Genomic DNA, 19,391 nt, shown 5'->3' with positions numbered 1-19,391 from the left:
AGGTGGGTGGAGAATACAAAATCCTTCCATGGGTCGTTTGTCTGTGCATGTGTCACTCAGGCAGCTGACTCAGCTTGTCCTTTCACGCAGTTTCCTAGCCTCTGTTATTAAACTATGGGGAGGGAAAGAACAGTTGATTACAGCTGAGGGCAGAGGAGAAGGTTGGTTGGTTGGTTAACACACTAACTTTTCTCCACCGGATTCCTAATGAATTTGAAGCCTCTGTAGGTCACATTCAAAAATGTGTTGGGTGGCTGAGGCCTACAGACCCATTTTCAAAAATGGCCATAGAATCACGAGTACTTCCATTTATTGGGTACTCAAACCAAGGTATCTGGGGCCTGATTTTTCAGAAGTGCCGAGAATACATTGAGGAGCTTCACTAGGACCATGGTGAAGGTCTGGAATGGGTTACCTAGGGAGGTGGTAAACTCATCTTCTTTAGAGGTCTTTAAGTCCTGATTTGACAGGTGATTTAGTTGGGATTGGCTGTGCTTTCATAGTGGGTTGGACTCAATGACCTCCTGAGGTCTCTTCCTATATGTGTTGAGCACCAGAACCTCCCACTCTTCATTTGGAGCTTCAGTGGCTCAGCAGCTCTGAGAAGCAGACATGAGATGCCTTCAGTCAAACTCCTTCAGCATTAAACGTTTGACCTTAACACTTGCTTGGCACTTCTCCATAACACAAAACCCACCATGCAGGGCACAGCCAGGGAGCAAAGTACAGGGGGAAATGGGAAAGGGGAGATGCTCCGTTAACATTGCACACCAGGGCAGAGAAAGGAAACAGTATTGTGGTGTGAGCAGTGGCCTGCTAAATCCAGCATTGGGAGCTCAGTCCTTGAGAGGGCCATTTAGGGATCTGGGACAAATAGATTTAAAAAAAAATGAAAAAAAAGGATGGTGCTTGGTGCTGCCAAGAGGGCAGGGGACTGGACTTGGTGACCTCCTGAGGTCCCTTCCAGCTCTATGAGATCTGTATGTGTATCATGCCAGAGGGTGATGGAAAAGCGGAAGAGCTCCTGATCACTTGTGTGAGCCATGAATGAGGAAGGAGTTCTGGGACTGTCTGATTTTTGTCCCTCTTTTTCCCTGGGAAGAAAAGCTGGCACTCAGCTGCTGGGGGCACGGAGCTGCTGCAAGTCCTTCCTTGCTATGGTCAATAAACCTGGCCATTAAAATGCAAAGCAATATTAGTGCTAAAGAAACCTGGAGGGGCCAGCTACAGAGCTGAAAGAGAGGTTCTCCCCAGCCCAAGCAGTTTCTGGCTTCTCTGCTGAGTCTGGGCGGTGTCCCCTGGCTCCCTAGACAGGTTCCAGGAGCAGTGGGCGCTGTCCAGGGTTCTCTGCTCAGTGTCCCCTCTGGTTCCCTCATTTTGAACCTCTGACCTGCATCTCAACCCTGTTTTTTCATTTGTTGTCCCAGGTAACCCATTGGGTCCTGGGTCCAGTTGCTGCTCCCACTGGGCTGGGGGAGGAGCCTTAGCAGTACTCAAATAATGCTGTGATTTCTCTCAGGTAGACATTTATCTACTGGCAACTGGCTTGAGCTCACCAGTCTATTATCAGCCAGGGACAATGCTGGGTTATGCCCAGGTGGGGACTCAGTATCTCATTATCAATCTCTGAGCCCTTCAGTGCCCCTTTAGATATGTCAGTTAGCCTTGAACCCCAGTCAGATCAGCTCCATTGCCAGGCTTAACACACTGTGACGGCACTGGCCTTTTAATATTCTTCCCACTAGGTGGCACAATCAGCACAACTGAAAGGGTTATTCCCAAAACAAGTCTTAACAAACAGACTTTCCATCAATTAGATTCTGCGGAGGTCCTTGGGGCAAGCCAGGGAGTTCTTCCTGGTACCTGGCATGACATTGTGCTGAGGCAGAGGACGGGGAGTTATGATGACCTTCTTCTCCTTCGTCTGTGCATAAGCATGGGGCATAATCATGACGTAGGTATGTATGGGAGGTGATCATTGACTCAATACATGATGCCAGAATCTTGGGAAGGAGACAATAGGGTGAGAGAAAGCAGCATTGTGGGGAAGGCTATGAACCCCTGGGGAATCGCACACTCTGGAGAAGGGTGGCAGAGGAAGGATAGACACCTGGTGTGCTAGAGCAGTGGTTCCCAACCTTTTCAGTACCATGGCACACTTCAGTGAGACAAACAATTGCACAGCACACCCACTTTTTTTTTTTGCCCCTCCCTGCCAGCCTAGTGGAGCTGGGACATGGCATTTAAACTGCATCCCAGCTCCAACAGGTGCCTGACCTCCCTTCCTCCCGTCCTTGCTACAGCGGGGAGCAGGCAGCCTTGCAGCTTGAGCCCCAGCTGGTGCGGGGTCATCAATTTCCCCCATGATGGCTCTGCAGGGAGTGGCAGCAATGGGAAATTGACATAGTTTCAGGGCACACTTGGACAGTTCTCCCAGCACACCAATGACGTGGCACAATGGTCGAAAACCGCTGTCCTAGAGACTCTTTCAGGCTGGGGAAAGGAGGATGATGGTTGTAATGGGCTGGACGCAGGGGAGGGAAGAAAGCAGCGAACGGAGTGAGGGGGGTGGTTTTTAGAGCAGAGACAGCAGCTGTGGGATTGGGATTCTTCAAGGAGGGAAAGCAGAAGTGGGAGCAGGAAAAACCAGAATTCCTGTGGCTGGTGACATGTCTTCTAGCAGCTCCCCCCGAAGTACAAGCACTGGCCCAAAAGTAGAACCTGGCATCTACTCCGAAAGACGGTGTCCTGCAATATTTCCGGGGCTGTCTGTGGAATGTCACCTTGTTGTGATGAGTTGTGGTATAGCAATGGTGGTTCCATGGTATTTGTTGACATCTCACAGCCATGTGATTCAGCTTGAGGCAACGGGGCAACATTTTGAAAGCAATCTGATGACACTCTGGTGATTCAGCCACATTTTGCCTCGTCCTGGCAACGTTGTCTACTCGGTGGCTGCATTTGGCCACGAGGTGGCCCTGTTTGGGGACAGGATTATGCCCAGCCCCTTTGGACCAGGTGCAGTCACATTTTGCTGCACAGTGGGTCTGATTTGTAATAGCAGACGGGCCGGTGGGGTTTTGACTCATCCTAGGCCACTTTTTAATGGAACGTGGCCCCGGTTGCCCCAGGCCGGCTCCGGTTTAATGAGACGTGGCCACCTTTTGTGGCCAGAGTTGATTGCGCCCCTTTGGACCAGCCTGCCAAGGGTGGATGAGTGACCAGCTAGGCTCAGACACAGGCTACTACTGGAAAAGCGCCCTCCCCCCACCACCCAGCCGCGAGTCCAGAGTCCAGGACCATGTGGCTCAGGAAGGCGTGGCTACACGGGCCACGCCCCTTCCCCCATGGACCCAATGGCGATCGAGTTCCGGCAGCGGGGGCGTGGCTGGCAGCGTTCTGCCCAGCTGCGCCGCTCGCCGACCTGGGGCTTAGTAGTTCGCCATCGCCTGTCTGGGGACATGCTCCGGTCCCGGGTATCGACCAGCGCCTAGCCCCGCTCAGCCCAGCCCAGCCCAGCCCAGCCCACGCCGCCGCCGCCTCCCCAGGCTCCGGACCAGCCATGTCCCTCCCCAGAGGTAAGAGAGATCGCGTGGGGCCGGAGGTACTCTCCGGCTGCAGCTTCCCCGCGGGGCAGCGGGTCTCCCGTGGGTGCCCCCCACCTTCTCCCAGCGGTGCATCTTCTGGGCCATTGGGGTCCCCCCTGCGTGTTACAGGCTGGGGATCCCCCCATGCACTCCTCAGGGGGTGCCCCGGCAGTGCTGGGGTAGAATCTGGGGTTTCTCCTTGCTGGTGGTGGTTGCAGCCCTTCCTCTAACCGGCATCCGGGGCTGGGTATCGCCTTTTTCCCCATTGGCCCATCCGCATTCATGGCAGAGGTGGCCCAGCCAGCGTGCTCTCAGGTTCTCCTTCTCTGTCCCAGTGCTGCCCATCGTGGGCCTGGGTCACCTCAAAATCTGCCCACTTCCCCCCCCCCCACTGTAACTGCATGGGGTGTAGATTTACTCTGCTCCAGAGCCCCTTGACTGGCTCCAGCTCTCCAGGCAGCAATGTCTGGTGTGGATTTTGGTGTATGCTCTGTCACCAGGGCACCTGCCCAGGCAACTACTTGCCCCTGCTGCTAGGTGCACCTTATGACATCTCAGATCACAGATCTTTCCTTCCTGTCCTCCAGTGTTGATAGGGGAAGATCTCAACCGACTGCAGGTGAAATGCTGCTGCTGTACAGGGCTGAGATTGGCTGAGACTGTGGGCAGGGTGCCCTGTCTTTTGCTGGTGTGTGGAGGCTGGCATTCATACAACAGAAGCAGCCGACACAACCAAAAAAAGAGGAGGGGTGGGACAGGGCTGGTTAACAGACAAGGAGAGTGGTCAGTGTGACCGATCAGACCTGTGTGTGTCTTGACACTGCTAATCTGATTTACGGGAGCATAGTGTGATGAGAGACCTTAAATGCAAAGTAGATTTGCTCTAGTGTTGGTGTTGCTTTGTTACTGGATGGGGATGCCACTTGGTGGGAACTCTTGCAGGAGTAGCAACCAGAGTTGAGGTCTCGTTACGGTGACTAAAACCTCTGCAATCCCAGTTGGATCAGACTAAATGTTTTTCCCCTAGTTTTCTACCTTGGATGCTGTCTGAAAGCCAGAGGCCTGGAGCTGTGGCATTTCTGAAGCTCGGGGTTTTCAACTCACATTGAACATGGTATCAAAGCACTGAGATGGAGGGTTTTGCATTGTTCTCTTTCTGGGTGTAAAAACAGAGAGAGAGACACATACACAAAATTTTATAAGTATATTTCTCCATCCTGACTCAGGATATGGACTGAATATTACTTGAATAGAGTTACATAACCTGGGAAAATACCTGAGAGATGTTGCCTAATCTTTCACGTGTAAATTACCTGTTACCTGCATGCTTGCTCGGCAGCCAGAAATGAATAGGTACCAATAGTTACGGCTCTCTTTTGCTTTACTTCAGTTATGTAGAATAGGATCTTTCAAGTTCAACTCTCTTGCGATCGAGTTGTTAGTAAAGAACCCAGGACGGTTTTAGTTCTGTATAAATAATTATGAAAGACGGGTTCCCTGTCCCAAGGAATTTGCATTCGAAAGCCCTGATCTTGCAGCTGTTTACAAAAATGCATCATTTGAAGCGTTTGAATAGTCTCATAATAGTCAGTGGGACTGTGCACACACACAAGTGTTGACAGGTGTGTGGCTGGAGATATTAGAAAGCTGCATGCAGTTAAAGTTTCTCATATTGAGAAATACACTGATTGCAAACCTCAGTGCTTTGGTTTTACTCTGCTAAGCTACTTACTTGCTTTGTGTCAGTTACTGCAGTAAGTTTGTGGCTGAATAAACAACTGAGCGATTTCCATAGATGGATCAATGGGGTGATGTGCTTGGTCTGTCCTCTGAGGTGTTGCATTGGTAAGTCTAAAATTGAGTAAGACTGACTTTGGCTTTCATTGGAAACGTTAGACAAACAGGCACTTACTAAACCTACTGGGTAAACAGTCAGTCTGCTCAGCTGAATAACTGTCTATTTAAGACAGTATGAGAAATAAAAGCAAGAAAATATGAGGTTTAAGTGCACCTTGCTGCATCCAAAGTTAGGGTTTATATTGCAGTGGGTACACAACAGTTGTCATCCCTCTGTTTCATTCTGGCATCAGTTTGTAATCCAGCCGGGTCGGCATTTTCATATATGCCATCTGAGTAGTCACTTGCAAGGTCGTCAGGATGCAAAATTGTTATTTTTGTGTATTTTGTACCTGTTAGAAAAATACAGTGGGGAGTCAGGCCAGTTTGCCATTCAATCCCAAAGACATGTTCAGAAATTCTGATGGCGGTGTCCAACTGAAGAACAACACAGGCAAAAGTGCAGTGAAAATCATGTTTATTATGACTGCATTACTTAAATAGATCTGTGGGAGAGATGGCAGCAACTGTTCTTTGGGGGAAAAAAGAAAAAAAAAGAAAATCACTGTGGCAGCTTCGTAAAATCTGCTGTGTCCTGTGAATGTAAACTTCTGTGGATGAGCATGATGCAACTTACACAAATCATAGAACTGGAAGGAACCTCAGGAGGTCATCCAGTCCAGTCCCCTGCTCTCTTGGCAGGACCAAGCACCATCTCTTCTTTATCAGTTTTTAAAATCTGTTTTGCCCCAGACCCCTAAATGTCCCCCTCAGGGATTGAACTCACAACCCTGGGTTTAGCGGACCAATGCTCAAACCACTTCAGTAAGATGAGGTGAAATTGGATGTAAAGGAAATAGGCAGGTGCATATGTCCTTCTCGTATTCCTGGTTTTCGCACTGAGCTGGGTTGGAGCTTTGGCTGTATTTGACATTGATTGAGTTCTGCCCCAGCCTGACTTGACAAATGTACGGCTGTCAGGCCCTGCCAGCATTTTCCCATGTGTCCTTGTCATGTGCAGCTGGCAAACGTGAGCATGAGTCATGGATGCTGTTATTTGCATAGGTCCAGTGGTGCGTGGGCCTTGTGCCTTACCTCTGAGTAAGGAGACAAACTCTCTGCCCAGAGGTGTTTGCAAGCCTGAATTAGGCATTTTACATAATAAGAAATTACACTGGGGTGGGTTGAGGAGGAAAGGTTGGTGGAGAAACTATTCTGGTGATGTCTTGCCTTGTTAGAGACGAAGAGGGGCAGATCACACATTAGTGATGGGCAGCAAGGTGAAGCCAGGAAGGAAATGGATGAGGTTTAGTTGCTGCTTCTTGTTTGTCACTGGAATAAACCGGATTTAGATTTTTGGGGGACTTTTCTTCTCTCAGGATGATGCACAGGAAACTTGAAATCAGGGCTCATGTGAGTGGATGATCAACACGTAAATATGACTTTATTTTAAATGACTGTGTCTGAACCCGGGGGAATGTGGCCTTGAGTTTCCTGTTGGCTGTGTAACTGTGGTATGAATCAGCAGCAACATAATGGTTCTGAATGGAGTTGCTGACTCATGTGCAAAGGAACAGATGCTCGAGCTAGCTTCCTGGCTGGAAGGCGGTCAGCTCTGCTGCTTAAAGAGGCAATAGTGAGCTGGCCTGTTGGAAAAGAGAGGACAGCCACACTCTTTCCTTCTCAGCCTTTCTGTCTGATGAGAGTGCAGAGTCTGTCTTCTATGGAGCAGCTGGATGAGCCTAGGGCATGAGTCTAGTACAGGAGAAGGATCTGAAGGAATCAGGTACTTATTTACAAGGTCTCCTGCCTGTAGGCAGATACTGAGTGCAGGGATCATGCTGTCTTCTGAACATGCCCATACTTGCTTGGGAAGAGCGGGAGTTTTAAAATGACCTGCATTTCAAAGCTGCTGGCTGTACAGACTGACTTTTCTAGTCTTTTGAGTGGAGATGGTGCTTGTCCGCCTGTTGCTGCCGATTGTCCTTTTGGGTGCCCTTCTGTGACATCTTACGCGTGTGTGACCTCGAAAGCCTCCGAGGGTGGCCGTGTTAGTCTGTAATTTTAAAGAAACAAGGAGTAATCCTGTGGCTGCTTAGAGACTAACAAACTTACTAGGTCATGAGCCTCTGTGGCTAAAACACACTTCCTCAGATGAGTTGGAGTGGAAATTACAGAATCCAGGGAAGATATAACAGCAAAAGAAGTTACCTGTCTGTTGTAGGAACAGTGTAAATGAGGCAAATTGTCAGGTTGGATGTGTCTCATTCAGAGCAGGTGATAGGGAAATGTGCTATGTAGTATGTATAGTGAATTCTTTGAGTTCATTCAAGTATATTGATCACCCGCTTCCCTTATTGGTTTGAGACTGACAGGACTCTGTCTATATCATTTACGACCTTTTGTCTGACCTGAGCATTTTTCTTGTCTGTTTCCTTTGTCTCCTCCAGTGCTGCGATCTGTGTTTGGATCAGTTGTCCAGTTAATTGACCAAGCAGCTGCATCCTCTGGAAACCTCTGCTCCCGCGGAGCGCTCAAATCACTGCATGCTGTTTTTATACCTGCTCGTGCCATTGAAATATAAACCCTTCAGGACAGGGACTGACTTTGCTAGGAGAGCACGACTCTCCAGTTGCCTGCTGCCGTATGTTTGCTCTGTAAGAAAGGCTTTGGTTGCACGGGCATTGACCATTGTGGCATTAGGTCACTATTGGGTAGGCTGGATTTCCAGCCTCCACTTCTGTTTGGGGAAACTCAGTGTGCGGTGTCTGACTGAGCCAATTTCCTCTTGTCTGTTGCTTCTGTTTCTTGATCTTAATCCGATCAGGATATGAAACAGGGGCCGTTTCTTTGTAACTCTTCAATGGGCTAGTTACAAATGCCCCCTTGCAACTCTCAAAATTAGACTGTTGTTTGTTTGCTCATAGCATCGTCCTCTACCTCTGCAAGTTTCTTTAGATGGTGTGTAACGTCCGGTGGTTGCAGGTGATGCTTGTGGATAGAACGGTGTTTGGCCAAAGCCTCCCACCCAACATAATTGCCTTCTGCGGGCAATGTCTAAAGTGTAATTGTGTGCTCGACTTTGTAATTTGTGTATAATTCATCCTTTTGTAGATTAAATTGGGAGGTTGTCATAGATCAGAAATTCAGAATGGGGATTGCTTTTTACTGTGCTTTGTTTTTGCAGTCTGTGCTGTTCTTTGTTCTGCTGTTCAGATGTTTTAATGAAAAGAATTAAGAGGGGGCTTTGGGTTCTGGAATGGGTAGGGGCTGGGAAAGGAGAGGAGAGGGCACAAGGAGCTTTTGTGTGCCCCAAGAAACAGAGGTTCCTGGTAGATGTCTCCCTAGTAAGATATATAGAAAGTTGCTGCCTGGAAAGGAAGAGAGATGCAGCTCTGACATCTTTAGGAGAACTGGCTTTGGGGAAATTTCTGTGGCACCAGCATCAAGATAGCAAAAGCATATTATTCTCTTGTGGTCTGAGACACTCCTCTAAGACAGGACGGAATGAGTGACTGAGAGATGTCAGGTGTCACACATGTGAGCATCTGCTCTTACTTCCCTTTTCATGCCACTTTTGTGAAATGCTGGATCTGTGTTTCCTGGAGCAGTGACCCACTGGAGCCTGTGGATTTTGGGTCTTGTGGCTTCAAAGTTAGAGTAGAGGGTGCTACAAAACTGTTACATTTTTTCTTTGCAAAGGGGCTTTGAATTGAAACTGGACTTTTAATAAAGGGCAGCTGCCTTTCAGGAGATAGAGGAAAAAACGTCGGTGAATGAACTGCTGCTGTCCTGGCAATGTGCTCTATTCAGGTGTGAGTAAATAAATAGTGTGACTTAGCCATGAGTAATTCATCTTGCATTTTTAGGTGCTTACTCTTTGGTTTGATTATTCACTGTCTTCCATGTGGAACGCAGCTTGGTTAAACAGTTATGCAACTGAGTGGGCTCAGATTCCTGACCTGTCATGTGCAGTCCATACCCTTCCTGCGGTTGTTGCACCTGACAATACCCACTCATGTTAAAATAAAGTCAGGCAAAAAACAAGGGATTCAGATGTGAGGCTCAATCCAGGTTTTACAGTGGGACACCTGGCATACAGGTACACAAACAGGGATTTTAGTTCTGAACCTGCAAAAGCAGGAGCAGGTTCCCGTTTTTCAGTTGGCTTGTTCTTTAATGTATGTGGGATTCATTTTAGCAATTACAAGGCATGAATCGGCTCTCCCTGTGCATTCCTGATGATATTCTGTTGCACTGTATCTATTTCTGTTTCCCAGGTGGGAAGGACATCTTTGGAGTTGGGAAACTATTTTTCTTACAGTCTGTAGTTATTTTTGCATGTCAATGCTCTGTTTGGCTGGATGCTGCTTAAAAGTCATAAGGGCCAAACTTAGCTAGGGATTTGGACTGTGATACGGGTGGAAGTAACACCAAGAAGTCCCATGGCACCATATAGACTAACAGATATTTTGGAGCATAAGCTTTCGTGGGCAAAGACCCGCTTTGTCAGATGCGAAAAGACTGTTCTTAAGCGTTGGTTTGGATCTGAAGCCACCCACAGTTCCTTCCGACATGGAATAGCACATGAGCCAGGCTGTGCTGTCTCTCTCCGTGTTGCAGTTTCCTAGAATGGGATTTAGGACAGGGGTTGCTGGCTTCCCACCCTGGAGCACCAGTAGATTGCTCTTTGTCCGGCTTGGTTGGTCCTTCCAGGAATTAAAGCTCCTGCCAGCATTTCTCTCTGGGGAATGCACCAGCCTTCTCCTTGTACCAAGGCACCTTCCTCAGAAAAGACTTTTATGATAACCATTGGATCCTCCCAGTTTCTTCCCACCTTGTCAGGTCGGAAAATCGCTGCCTTTCCTCTCCATCACAGACTTCCTTTGCATCTGGACCAGGCCAGCCAGGAGACATGAAGGTCTGTTCTTCACTGTTAAACACATTGTATTTGTTGTGTCAGGGTAATTAACATGCATGGGCAAAGACAGGAAAGTCCAAGCATGTTAGTTAACCCTCAAGGTAAGCTCCCCCAGGTTAACCCCTGGCAAGTTACCTTGTACTGGGTCTTCACTGGATTTTTTTTGTTAATCTCTGGATAATGCCTGTGCATGAGCTACCCAAAGTGAAGGGAAGCCACAAAACCGTGCAGTCCTATTACGTGTCAAAGCATGTCCCTTTCAAGCCTTTGGGAAGGGCAAACTTTCCGTACGATCTTGCTGCTTCTCTTGCCACTGCTTTCCTAACACCTTCTAAATGAGAAATATGAATCCATTTTTGATTCATAGGTTTTAAGGCACAAGATCTCATGGTCTGACCTTGTGCATTGCCCATGCTGGAGAAATTCACCCAGGAATTCCTGCATCAAGCCCAGTAGCTTGTGGCTGAAGGAAGAAACACCTGACCTTGATTTTAAAGATTCCACATAACATAGCTAGGACTCTTACATAGCACTCTTTATCCATTGAGCTCAGTACTTATCCTCACAGTGCTCCATGAGGTATGAAAATGCTATTGTCCCTGTTTGCAAAGGTGGGAAACACAGGTTAAGTGACTCACCCAGGGACATGCAGTAAGTCTGTGGCAGAGAAGATAATTCACCCTAAATATCCTACATCTTAGGTTAGTGGCCTAAGCTAAGGTTTCCCAAACTGTGTATAATTGGAACCCATTTTTTTCAGTACCTATTTTTGCAGCCCAAAAATATAAACACATAAAAAAATGAAAAATAATTTTCACTGTTTTATAATTTATTCAAGATAATAGGACATAATATAAATCTTGATCTAAATACTTAAGTGCCTAACTTATTGTTATTACCTTAATTGTGTGGAAAAATACAAAATGTACCAATTTAATAGGATCATGTGCGATAATTTGTTTATGTTCTAAGGACCAGTATTTTTTTTCCTAAGGACTGGTACCGCGCCACGGACCACACTTTGGAAAACGGTGGCCTAACCAATGGACCATCCCACCCATCTAAAGGAATTCAGTGATGGAGTTTAGACTCTTTCTTTTTTTTGAATGATCTTAATTCAAAACATTCTTCCCATCCCCAAAATCGAACAATGCATACTCAAGGAGATGTCTGATTTGTTCCCTGTCTGCTCTGGGGTATGGCAGCAGTAGATTGGGGGAGAAAAAGACGCTGCTTAGGCCATCCCATACCAGGAAGCCAGGGGCAGAAAGTCTATCGATGATGTACCATCGTAAAGGTGTACCTGTACCCTGGGAAGGTGACTTCCCAGCTGGTGCCTGCTCTGGTAGAAACTTCCAGAGGGAAACAAGACAGTGCAGGTTTGCATGACATAACTGAATTAGTTACACACACAACAGCTTCCATCCAAGAGGTTACATACACTAGGCCTTTTAGTTAACTGAGTGACTTGATAACACCTTTGGTAGAGGTTACTGTGTAGACTGGGGTAGGGAACTTGTACTGTATTGTATTGATGCTGAAAAAAATCAGCTTTCAGCTCATCTGCTGCAGGAGAGGGGAAGGTTTGGCGCTCCCCCCGCCCCGGCCAGCCAGCGTTCCCTCTAACTTTTTCCATAAGTGAGTGGAATAAATTTTGTTATGTGCACCAAGGCATGTGCGGACGTGCACCACCAACAGAAGCACACATGGGAGACTGCGGGCACTCTGCCAATCAGCTGGGCAGCATCTGAATCTCTCCTGGGCGGCCGCCCAAGTGCTCAGCATACTGGGAACACCGGTGCTAGCAGAGTGATCTGGCGCTTGTGGCTGCGGCCCCGTCGAGGGACACTGCAACTCGGCGCTTGACCACCAGCTCTCTTCGCTTTGCACGGAGCCTCAGCTAACGCGCTCCCCTCTCTCCCGCCCCCCATGAAGAATTGAATATATGTGGCTTGCGGGCCACCTAAAGATGAGTAAGGAGCCCAGATCCAGCCTGTGGACTGTAGATTCCCCAAACATTCCAGGCTACAAATCTTGAAACCTTATCAAGATTGCCAGTTAACTGATTGTCAAATATACCTCCAGTTAACTCCACATCAAACAACGTCTCACATAGCCCAGCCCTCATGGAAGGTAGCATGGGGAGGAAACGAGACTTACCACATAGTACCACCTGCTTCCACCTCCCCCCAAAAATTCTAGTGCTGGAAGGGAAGAAACCTCCATCATGCACAATGCAAGTAATTTCCCAGAAAAGCTGGCGGATCATGGGCTGTGGTTTGGCACCAGTGTCAGTGAAAACTGAGTCCAGCTGCTCGTGCCAGATAAAGTACAGGAGTGAGACATCACAGTTACATGTTTCCAGCTGTGCCCTGGCTCCCCCTGCCCAAGGAGACGCTAGGAGCACAGGGCGTTATTTGACAACAACCAGTGATGCATGTCCCATTTGTATGCCAGGCTACTGTAGTCCTGTCTGTCGGGACGACTTTGCGATTTGGGGCACCTTGTAGGGATAAAATCTGGTAATGCAACTTTTGATTGTTCTGGAGTTCGTTGTGCTCCCAGCAGAGCATGCGGATGAGTAGCTGGTCTGGGATGAGGGTGGTATTGAATTGGGCTCTGAGGTTTGGGTAAAGCAGGGGTGAGCAGCCTTTCCGAGGTGGAGTGCTGAAATTTGACATATTGACCTCTATATATGGTCCGAGGGCCGGTGATATTTTTTGGTTGTACTTCAACAGTGTCATTATAAATAAATGAGGGTGCAGGGCTTTACTGTTTCAGTCTTTAAATCGCTGTCCGGCTGGGTTTTTAAATATTGAAGCATGTCCGGGATGTTATTACAGGTTGAACGTCTCTTATCCTGGATTCTCTGGTCCAGCAACATCCGTGGTCCGGCAGGACCACAGATGTTGCTGACCTAGGGAGCCCCAGCCACAGGGGTTGCCAGGAGAGAGGCTTCCTCTGTTCCTGATTGTTGGAAATTCCTGCCAATAGGAGCAGTGGGTGGGCAGTGTTCGGGAGCGTGGGAAGAAAGTCTCTCTAGGGCACTCTTCTCCCTGCCAGGGCAGGAGCAGTGACAGTGCTGCAGGGAGATAAGCCTCCCCACCCATCACCCAGCCTGCTTCTTCCCGCTCCTGCTGTCCAGAGCATCCCACTCTGCTCCTAGACCCTCTCCTGCCCAGACCCCCATCCTTGGCCTGTTCCTGCTCCCGATTCCCCCACCCACTGCTGCACCTTACCTCCCACCCAAACCCCAGCTTGCTCCTGCACCCTCCCTCTTGATGAGAACCCACCCCCAGCTCCTGGGGGAGGTGGAAAGAATCAGGCCTGCAGCAGGTTCTTCAGGGCTCTGCATGGGAGCTCCAGTCCCACCCCTGCCCTGCAGCGGAGATTCCAGGGTGGGGGGCTCTGGCCCCAGCTCCATGGGCTCTGGGAGGGGTGGGGGTGAAAGTTCAGCCCCATACTGTGCAGGGCTTCCTGTCCCCCAGCCTGGTCCTGTGCTGCATAAGGGAAAGGGTGAGCAGGGCTAAGCTTCCTCCCGGTGCCACTTAAAATAGGCTCCCAGGCCATCAGTGGAACATGTGCCAGGGGTTGCTGATCTCTGGGGTAAAGCATCTGGTAAAAGCTCCTGTTCCTTTGTTTTCTGGGGTGGGTGGACACCATCTGAGTGATACGCAGGCGAAAGACTTCTAACCCTGGGAAATGGGCTACAAATACTGCGTTTCACCGTTGGGATCCTATATCCTGGATTACGGTATCTTAGTTTCGGGGTAGATCTTATCTGTCTTCCTTTCCATAGGTGCTGAGAGGTGAAAGGATAAAGTGCTCTGTGTGGCTTCACAGAGCCATGATCTGCATATTGTGTTTGTGCTGATCTGAATATTTGTGGGGAGGGGGGTGGTCTTTTTTTGTTTTTTGTGTTTTAAATAGTGATCTAGCCAAGGCAATTCAGTCTCTTAGCAGGGGCATAGCTATATCAGTGGAAAAGTGCTTGTCGTTCAGTTTCTGAACAACTACACCGGTGTAAGCAGCTCTTTACTGCTGTAATTCTAATCTGTGCTAATTGATTGTCTTGGCACAACTTCATTTGCTTCTGCACCGACACAATTAAAGCCATACAAAAAACATGTCTAGCCCAGCCCTCAGGAGCAGCATGGCTGCTGGTCCAGCTGACAGTCTCTGAACTGAAATTGATTATAAAAGTGAGCATGGCCTTGTGAGCTAGTAAACGTAATTGACAGGTGCATTCCCTCTAACTTCCATGTGTGGAATAAATTTTATGTGTGCCATGAAATTGTGGAGATGCGCACCACCAATAGAAACACATGCCACTGGCTGTGGGCGCCCTGCTAATCTCTCCTGGATGGCTGCCTTAGTGCGCAGCTTACAGGAAGCACTGGCTGACAGCGGCAATTCAAAGTGTGAACCGAAGATGGGGACGCAGTGTTGTGGAGGGACCCTGTTCTACTGTAACAGCTGGCAGGTGGTCGTAACATGTCTGATTGAAAAAAAAGCTTGCTGGGTCAGGTAATTACGTGAGTCAGCTCGGGGCTGTCTGGGAAATATCTGCAAGTCTAGACTGGCTGGCCGGATAAATATCCCTTCGTGATACATATATATGAACACTGTCTTGCTACAGACGTAATGGGCACAGCTGAAAAAACATATCTCCTGCATGGGCCAAGAAAATCCATTTTGGCAGATTCTGCTGCAGGGGTAACTGTGTCCAAGGAGGCCCTCCACGCTCCCTTGCTGTGTCAGCTGATAGTAATCCTTCAAGGAGAGAATACACCCTTATGTCCCCTGTGGGAGGTCTTTGGCTGGTTGCATATCTCAGTGCAGTCCTGGAGGTGTCTGCTCTGACCTCCTACCTCTTTCCGTCCAGGATTGCTAGGTGCCCTTAAAGTGAGCGTGCTTATTCTGTCATTGAAGGGGCAATCTTCCATACGGTTAAGTGTCTCCTTTGTCTCTGGGAGCCTGCTCTCTTCCCTGGAGCCAGACTGGTTGTCAGATCTTGGGCACAGAGGAGGCTCCGGCTTGGTCGGCGCTCGGAGGGGAGACCTGCAGGGCTCAAAACCGGAGAAGGTGCTGATCAGAGGCGGTACCAGTGCTGAGTCTCCTGTGCTTCTGTAGGAAGCTGCGACGAAAGGCAAAGAAAGTGTCTCTTACTACTCGCTATTAAAGATGACGTGGCGCTTTCCGCAGGAGACTAAACCTGCTAACCCCACAGTCTCTCAGAAGAAGCCCGGGCTGGCCAATGCAGTTCCCCCTCATGGTTGTGGTCAGTTAGCGCTGCTGCGCGTTGCTTTGCAGCAGTGGGTGACGCCGTCATTCTATATCCCTTGTCTACCAACTGCTCAACTAATGCAGGTTACACCCCTCTACTGCGGCACACTCTTGTCTTGCTGCGTCCATAATCTGACGTGATTTTCATTGGCTGGATGTCCACTTATCGCGGGTGTGGCCAAGTTTTCTGGGGTCGCATAAAGTTTGTTTCCAGCCGCCGGTCCTGGCTCTCAGGGTTCTGTGCTGTTATTTAGCTGTAATTTGCCCCTAAAGGTCTTCTTAAAGCCAAGAAAGCAGTGGAAGTGTTGGTCATGCGCTAGGCCAGTGTTTTTTCAACCCACGGTACACGTACCCTTAGGGCTGCATGAGAGAAGTCTGGGGGGGATGCAGCTCTTGAGCTGCTGGAGGCTGTTTGAGCAATGAAATGCGGCTCCCGCTTGGCGATGTGTGCCAGGAGTGCTGTCTGCCACTCTGCACACACGCCCCGGGGCTTGGAGGGAAACGGCTCTGGGAGCGGCTCTGGTGGGTCCCAGGCATGGAGTGTCGGGCAGAGGGGTGGCTGGGGGCGTCCAGCTGATGGGGGTGGGTGGGGGATTGGGTTGGGGGATGCCTGGGTCTGGGTGAGCCACGTCTTTTATATTTCTCTCTCTAAATAAAGTTATAACGTATTTGTTATATATCAGTATACGTGTCTGAAAATTTTGGGTGCTGGGGGTCCCAGTCAACTCCCAAGGGTGCTGGATGAGAGAGGTTTAACCTGCATTTGAAACCCTTTGGGTGCCTTTGTCTGGTGTCCTGGAAACGCACAGCTGTGCAGGCTGCCTCCGACGGCACAAAGGCCACAATTTCTACCCAGCATTGCCTGTTTAAATGGGGCCCTGTCAGCAGGCTGTCCTTCCTGTATTTCCTGTTGACTCCTTTCCCCATTGGTTGATGGGCTCAGTGTTCACAGAAACCAAATAAAGCAACAGTATAAAAGAGGAGGCAAGCTGCCCGGCTGGCTGCATGATGCGTGGGTGGAGGTGCTGTGAATGGGATCGGTGCAGGCCAGAGCGTAACCGCCTCAGCCGGAGTTGAGCTTTATCTTGCTGGCAGCGTTTGGGTTTCTTAGAGCTTCAGGCCATGCTGCTGTTCTGGTCAATGTCGTCTGCTTACATTTTACTTACCCAGGGGATGCCATGCTCCGTTAAGGGAGTTTACTGGCATGTTCCCTTCCTTAACCCTCTGTTACTTTTCCCTCTCCTTTAAGGTCTGCTGCTTTGGTGAGGTGTAGAAGGCCATGCTCGGTTTGCCTCTCAGCATGCTGCGTGATAGAGTGGGGTGATCTTAGATCAGAGAGAAATACAGCTGCCAATTCAATGCTTAGGGTGCCCGGCAGGGGGTCATGCGTTAGCTCTGATCTCTTTGCCCTAATGCTGCTGTAAGATCAGGACCTTTCCCAGCTAATGTGGCCTGAGGACCTGACTGGTGCTGAACCAGAGACATTGCAGAACCCTGGGAGGTCAGTATAGTTTAGCAGCATCACCAACCCTTCCACTGCTTACTGGGCTGCGAGAGAAGACGTTTAGGCTGAGGCTACACTATAGTTGATATTTCAGGATATAAATGTATCCCAAAATACCAACTCCAGGGCTAAACAGCATGCTTGAAATAGCAGTGCTATTTCAAGCGTGGTATTCCGATTCTGGAACCCCTTGTTGTAGGAGGGGCAGTGGAAACTTTGAAATAGCCGCTTATTTCGCGCTTCAGTGCCGTGTGGACGGCACCAAGTTCACAATAAGTTAGCTTGAAATTGCATAAGTTATTTCGGGGTATGGCTACCTTGTAGCCCTAGCCTGAGGGATAAACTAGAGTGAAATAACAGCACAGAACACTGAGAGCCAGGGTTGGTGGCTGGAAACAAACCCTATGGGACCAGGGGAAACTTGGCCACACCCATGATAAGTGGACATCTGGCTAACTAAAATCATGCCGGACTGCAGATGTTGCCAGATCAGAATGTGACTAGAGAGGCTCAACCTGTACGAAGTAGATCTTTGCATTGCCTTCTGTGGGCATCTGAAATCTTGGTCGGTATCTGTAAATGTGGGCAGATGACTTGAGAATAAAGATGTCTCCGCAGAAGGTATCTTAATATAAGCAGGTGAAAGCTGTAAGGGAATTTTATTTGAATCCAAATGTAATGTTCCTCATTTGAAACCAACATGTTTTTCATTTCGACACTCACCACATTCCTGCTCATCCTGGTTGTCATTCTGCCATTACTCAACTGTCTGGTGTGTCTGACTCCTTTTTTGTGCATGGAGTCCAGGGAAGTTTGCACTTAAATTTTGGCTTCACCTGGAGTTTCTTGTGCAGTAGTGGTGGGTTTTCCCACTTGGGATTTTACACGTGGCTTCCCCTCTGTGGTCTCTGCCTGTAATAATGGCATGGAAGAAAGCCTACGTTTTTCTCTTTTAATCTTTACAACATCGACTTCTGTACGTTCCATTCCACCATCATCTCTTTACTTCAGTTTCACATTTTCTCTGTGCAGAACACTCCCTCTCCCCGCTTCACCACCCATGACGCTAATTCTGGGCTTCCTTCCTATGGGAGGCATTTAGTTTCAAAAGAGTAATGCCTCCACTAGGGCCTGGGTAGGGCTTCCCTAGTGGTTGCAAAGGGCAGTGAAGGCAGCTGTACTGCCTCAGCCTGCTTGACCTTGACCCAGAATGTGAGCTGACAGGTTGGGACGCGTCCGCTTCTCTGGCAAAGGCTATTTCTGGCGAACAGAGTGACAGGAACAGCGGTTTAGATGGGGTTTTATACAGAAATACCTGCAAAGCACTTATTGCTTAGTTCCACTTTGGGGGTCTGCTCCTGAACAGGGAAACAAGCAATCAACCCTCAAATGTTTGTGAAACCCCATCAAAACAATTTCTAGCCTCTGAGTGCCCTTTGTTAAATGAAAAAGGAAACCACAGCATAGATTTTTGGACAGCAATTAACATTATTGGAAGGTATTTAATTTAAAAATAATGATTGTAACTCTTGCAGTTTATTGCAAACCTATTTGCTATGATCATTTTTATTTGCTTGCTAGATTAGTCGGAGGGATAGCTCGGTGGTTTGAGCATTGGTCTGCTAATCCCAGGGTGGTGAGCTCAGCCCTTGAGGGGGTGATTTAGGGATCTGGGATTTAAATAAATAAAAAAGGATGATGCTTGGTCCTGCTAAGAAGGCAGGGGACTGGACTTGATGACCTTCATGGGTCCCTTCCAGCTCTATGACATGTATATCTCCATATTTTTTTTCATGGACCCCCTGCGATACCCCGGACCTCAGGATGGGAACCACTGCTTTAAGCAGTTCAAACAAGTTGATTGGAGAGAGAAGCAATAGGTGCAGAAAGCTGACGCCAGCTCAGTGAGCTGCATTACCCTCTTCTGCTTTCTCGCATAACCTAGCATGACCTGCAGTGCAGTCCATGACATGACCATGTAAAACAAGTTGTTTGAGGGTGGAGGTGTCTTTTGTTGACCGGCAATTAGATCCTGATTCCCTCAGGACTCAAAGCATGTGTCCACTTTCCAGCACGTGAGCAGCACTTGATTTTGATGGGGCTACTACTGTCCTTAAAGTCAAACCCATGTCTAAGTACCTTGCTGACTTGAGGCCATGTTGCCTCATTGCTGATGGGACACGTGTGCCAAGCTGGTCTCCTTACCTCTTTTGTCATGACCTGGTAGCATTACTTATTGAGTTGTTAGGATTCATGC

At 48.6% G+C, this 19,391-nt stretch overlaps 1 protein-coding gene across 2 annotated transcripts in view; it reads left to right on the top strand.

Annotated features, from left to right (window-relative positions):
- The first annotated feature begins 3,460 nt into the window (after nucleotides 1-3,460).
- Nucleotides 3,461-19,391, top strand: part of MAP2K3 (mitogen-activated protein kinase kinase 3) — a 57,092-nt gene continuing 41,161 nt past the window's right edge. The window contains exon 1 of one of the 2 annotated variants that reach the window (XM_075010637.1): nucleotides 3,461-3,578. In XM_075010637.1, the coding sequence (XP_074866738.1) occupies nucleotides 3,563-3,578 (16 nt within the window). In that variant the 5' untranslated portion in view covers nucleotides 3,461-3,562. Of the gene's footprint in view, nucleotides 3,579-7,093; nucleotides 7,210-19,391 lie in introns of those variants that run through there. The other variant, XM_075010635.1, reaches the window with a different exon arrangement.

The sequence above is a fragment of the Carettochelys insculpta genome, chromosome 16 (genome assembly GCF_033958435.1).
Source record: "Carettochelys insculpta isolate YL-2023 chromosome 16, ASM3395843v1, whole genome shotgun sequence".
Classification (NCBI taxonomy): domain Eukaryota; kingdom Metazoa; phylum Chordata; order Testudines; family Carettochelyidae; genus Carettochelys; species Carettochelys insculpta.
Note: the sequence above shows the minus strand (reverse complement) of the source record. Positions and strands in the feature narration are given on the sequence as shown.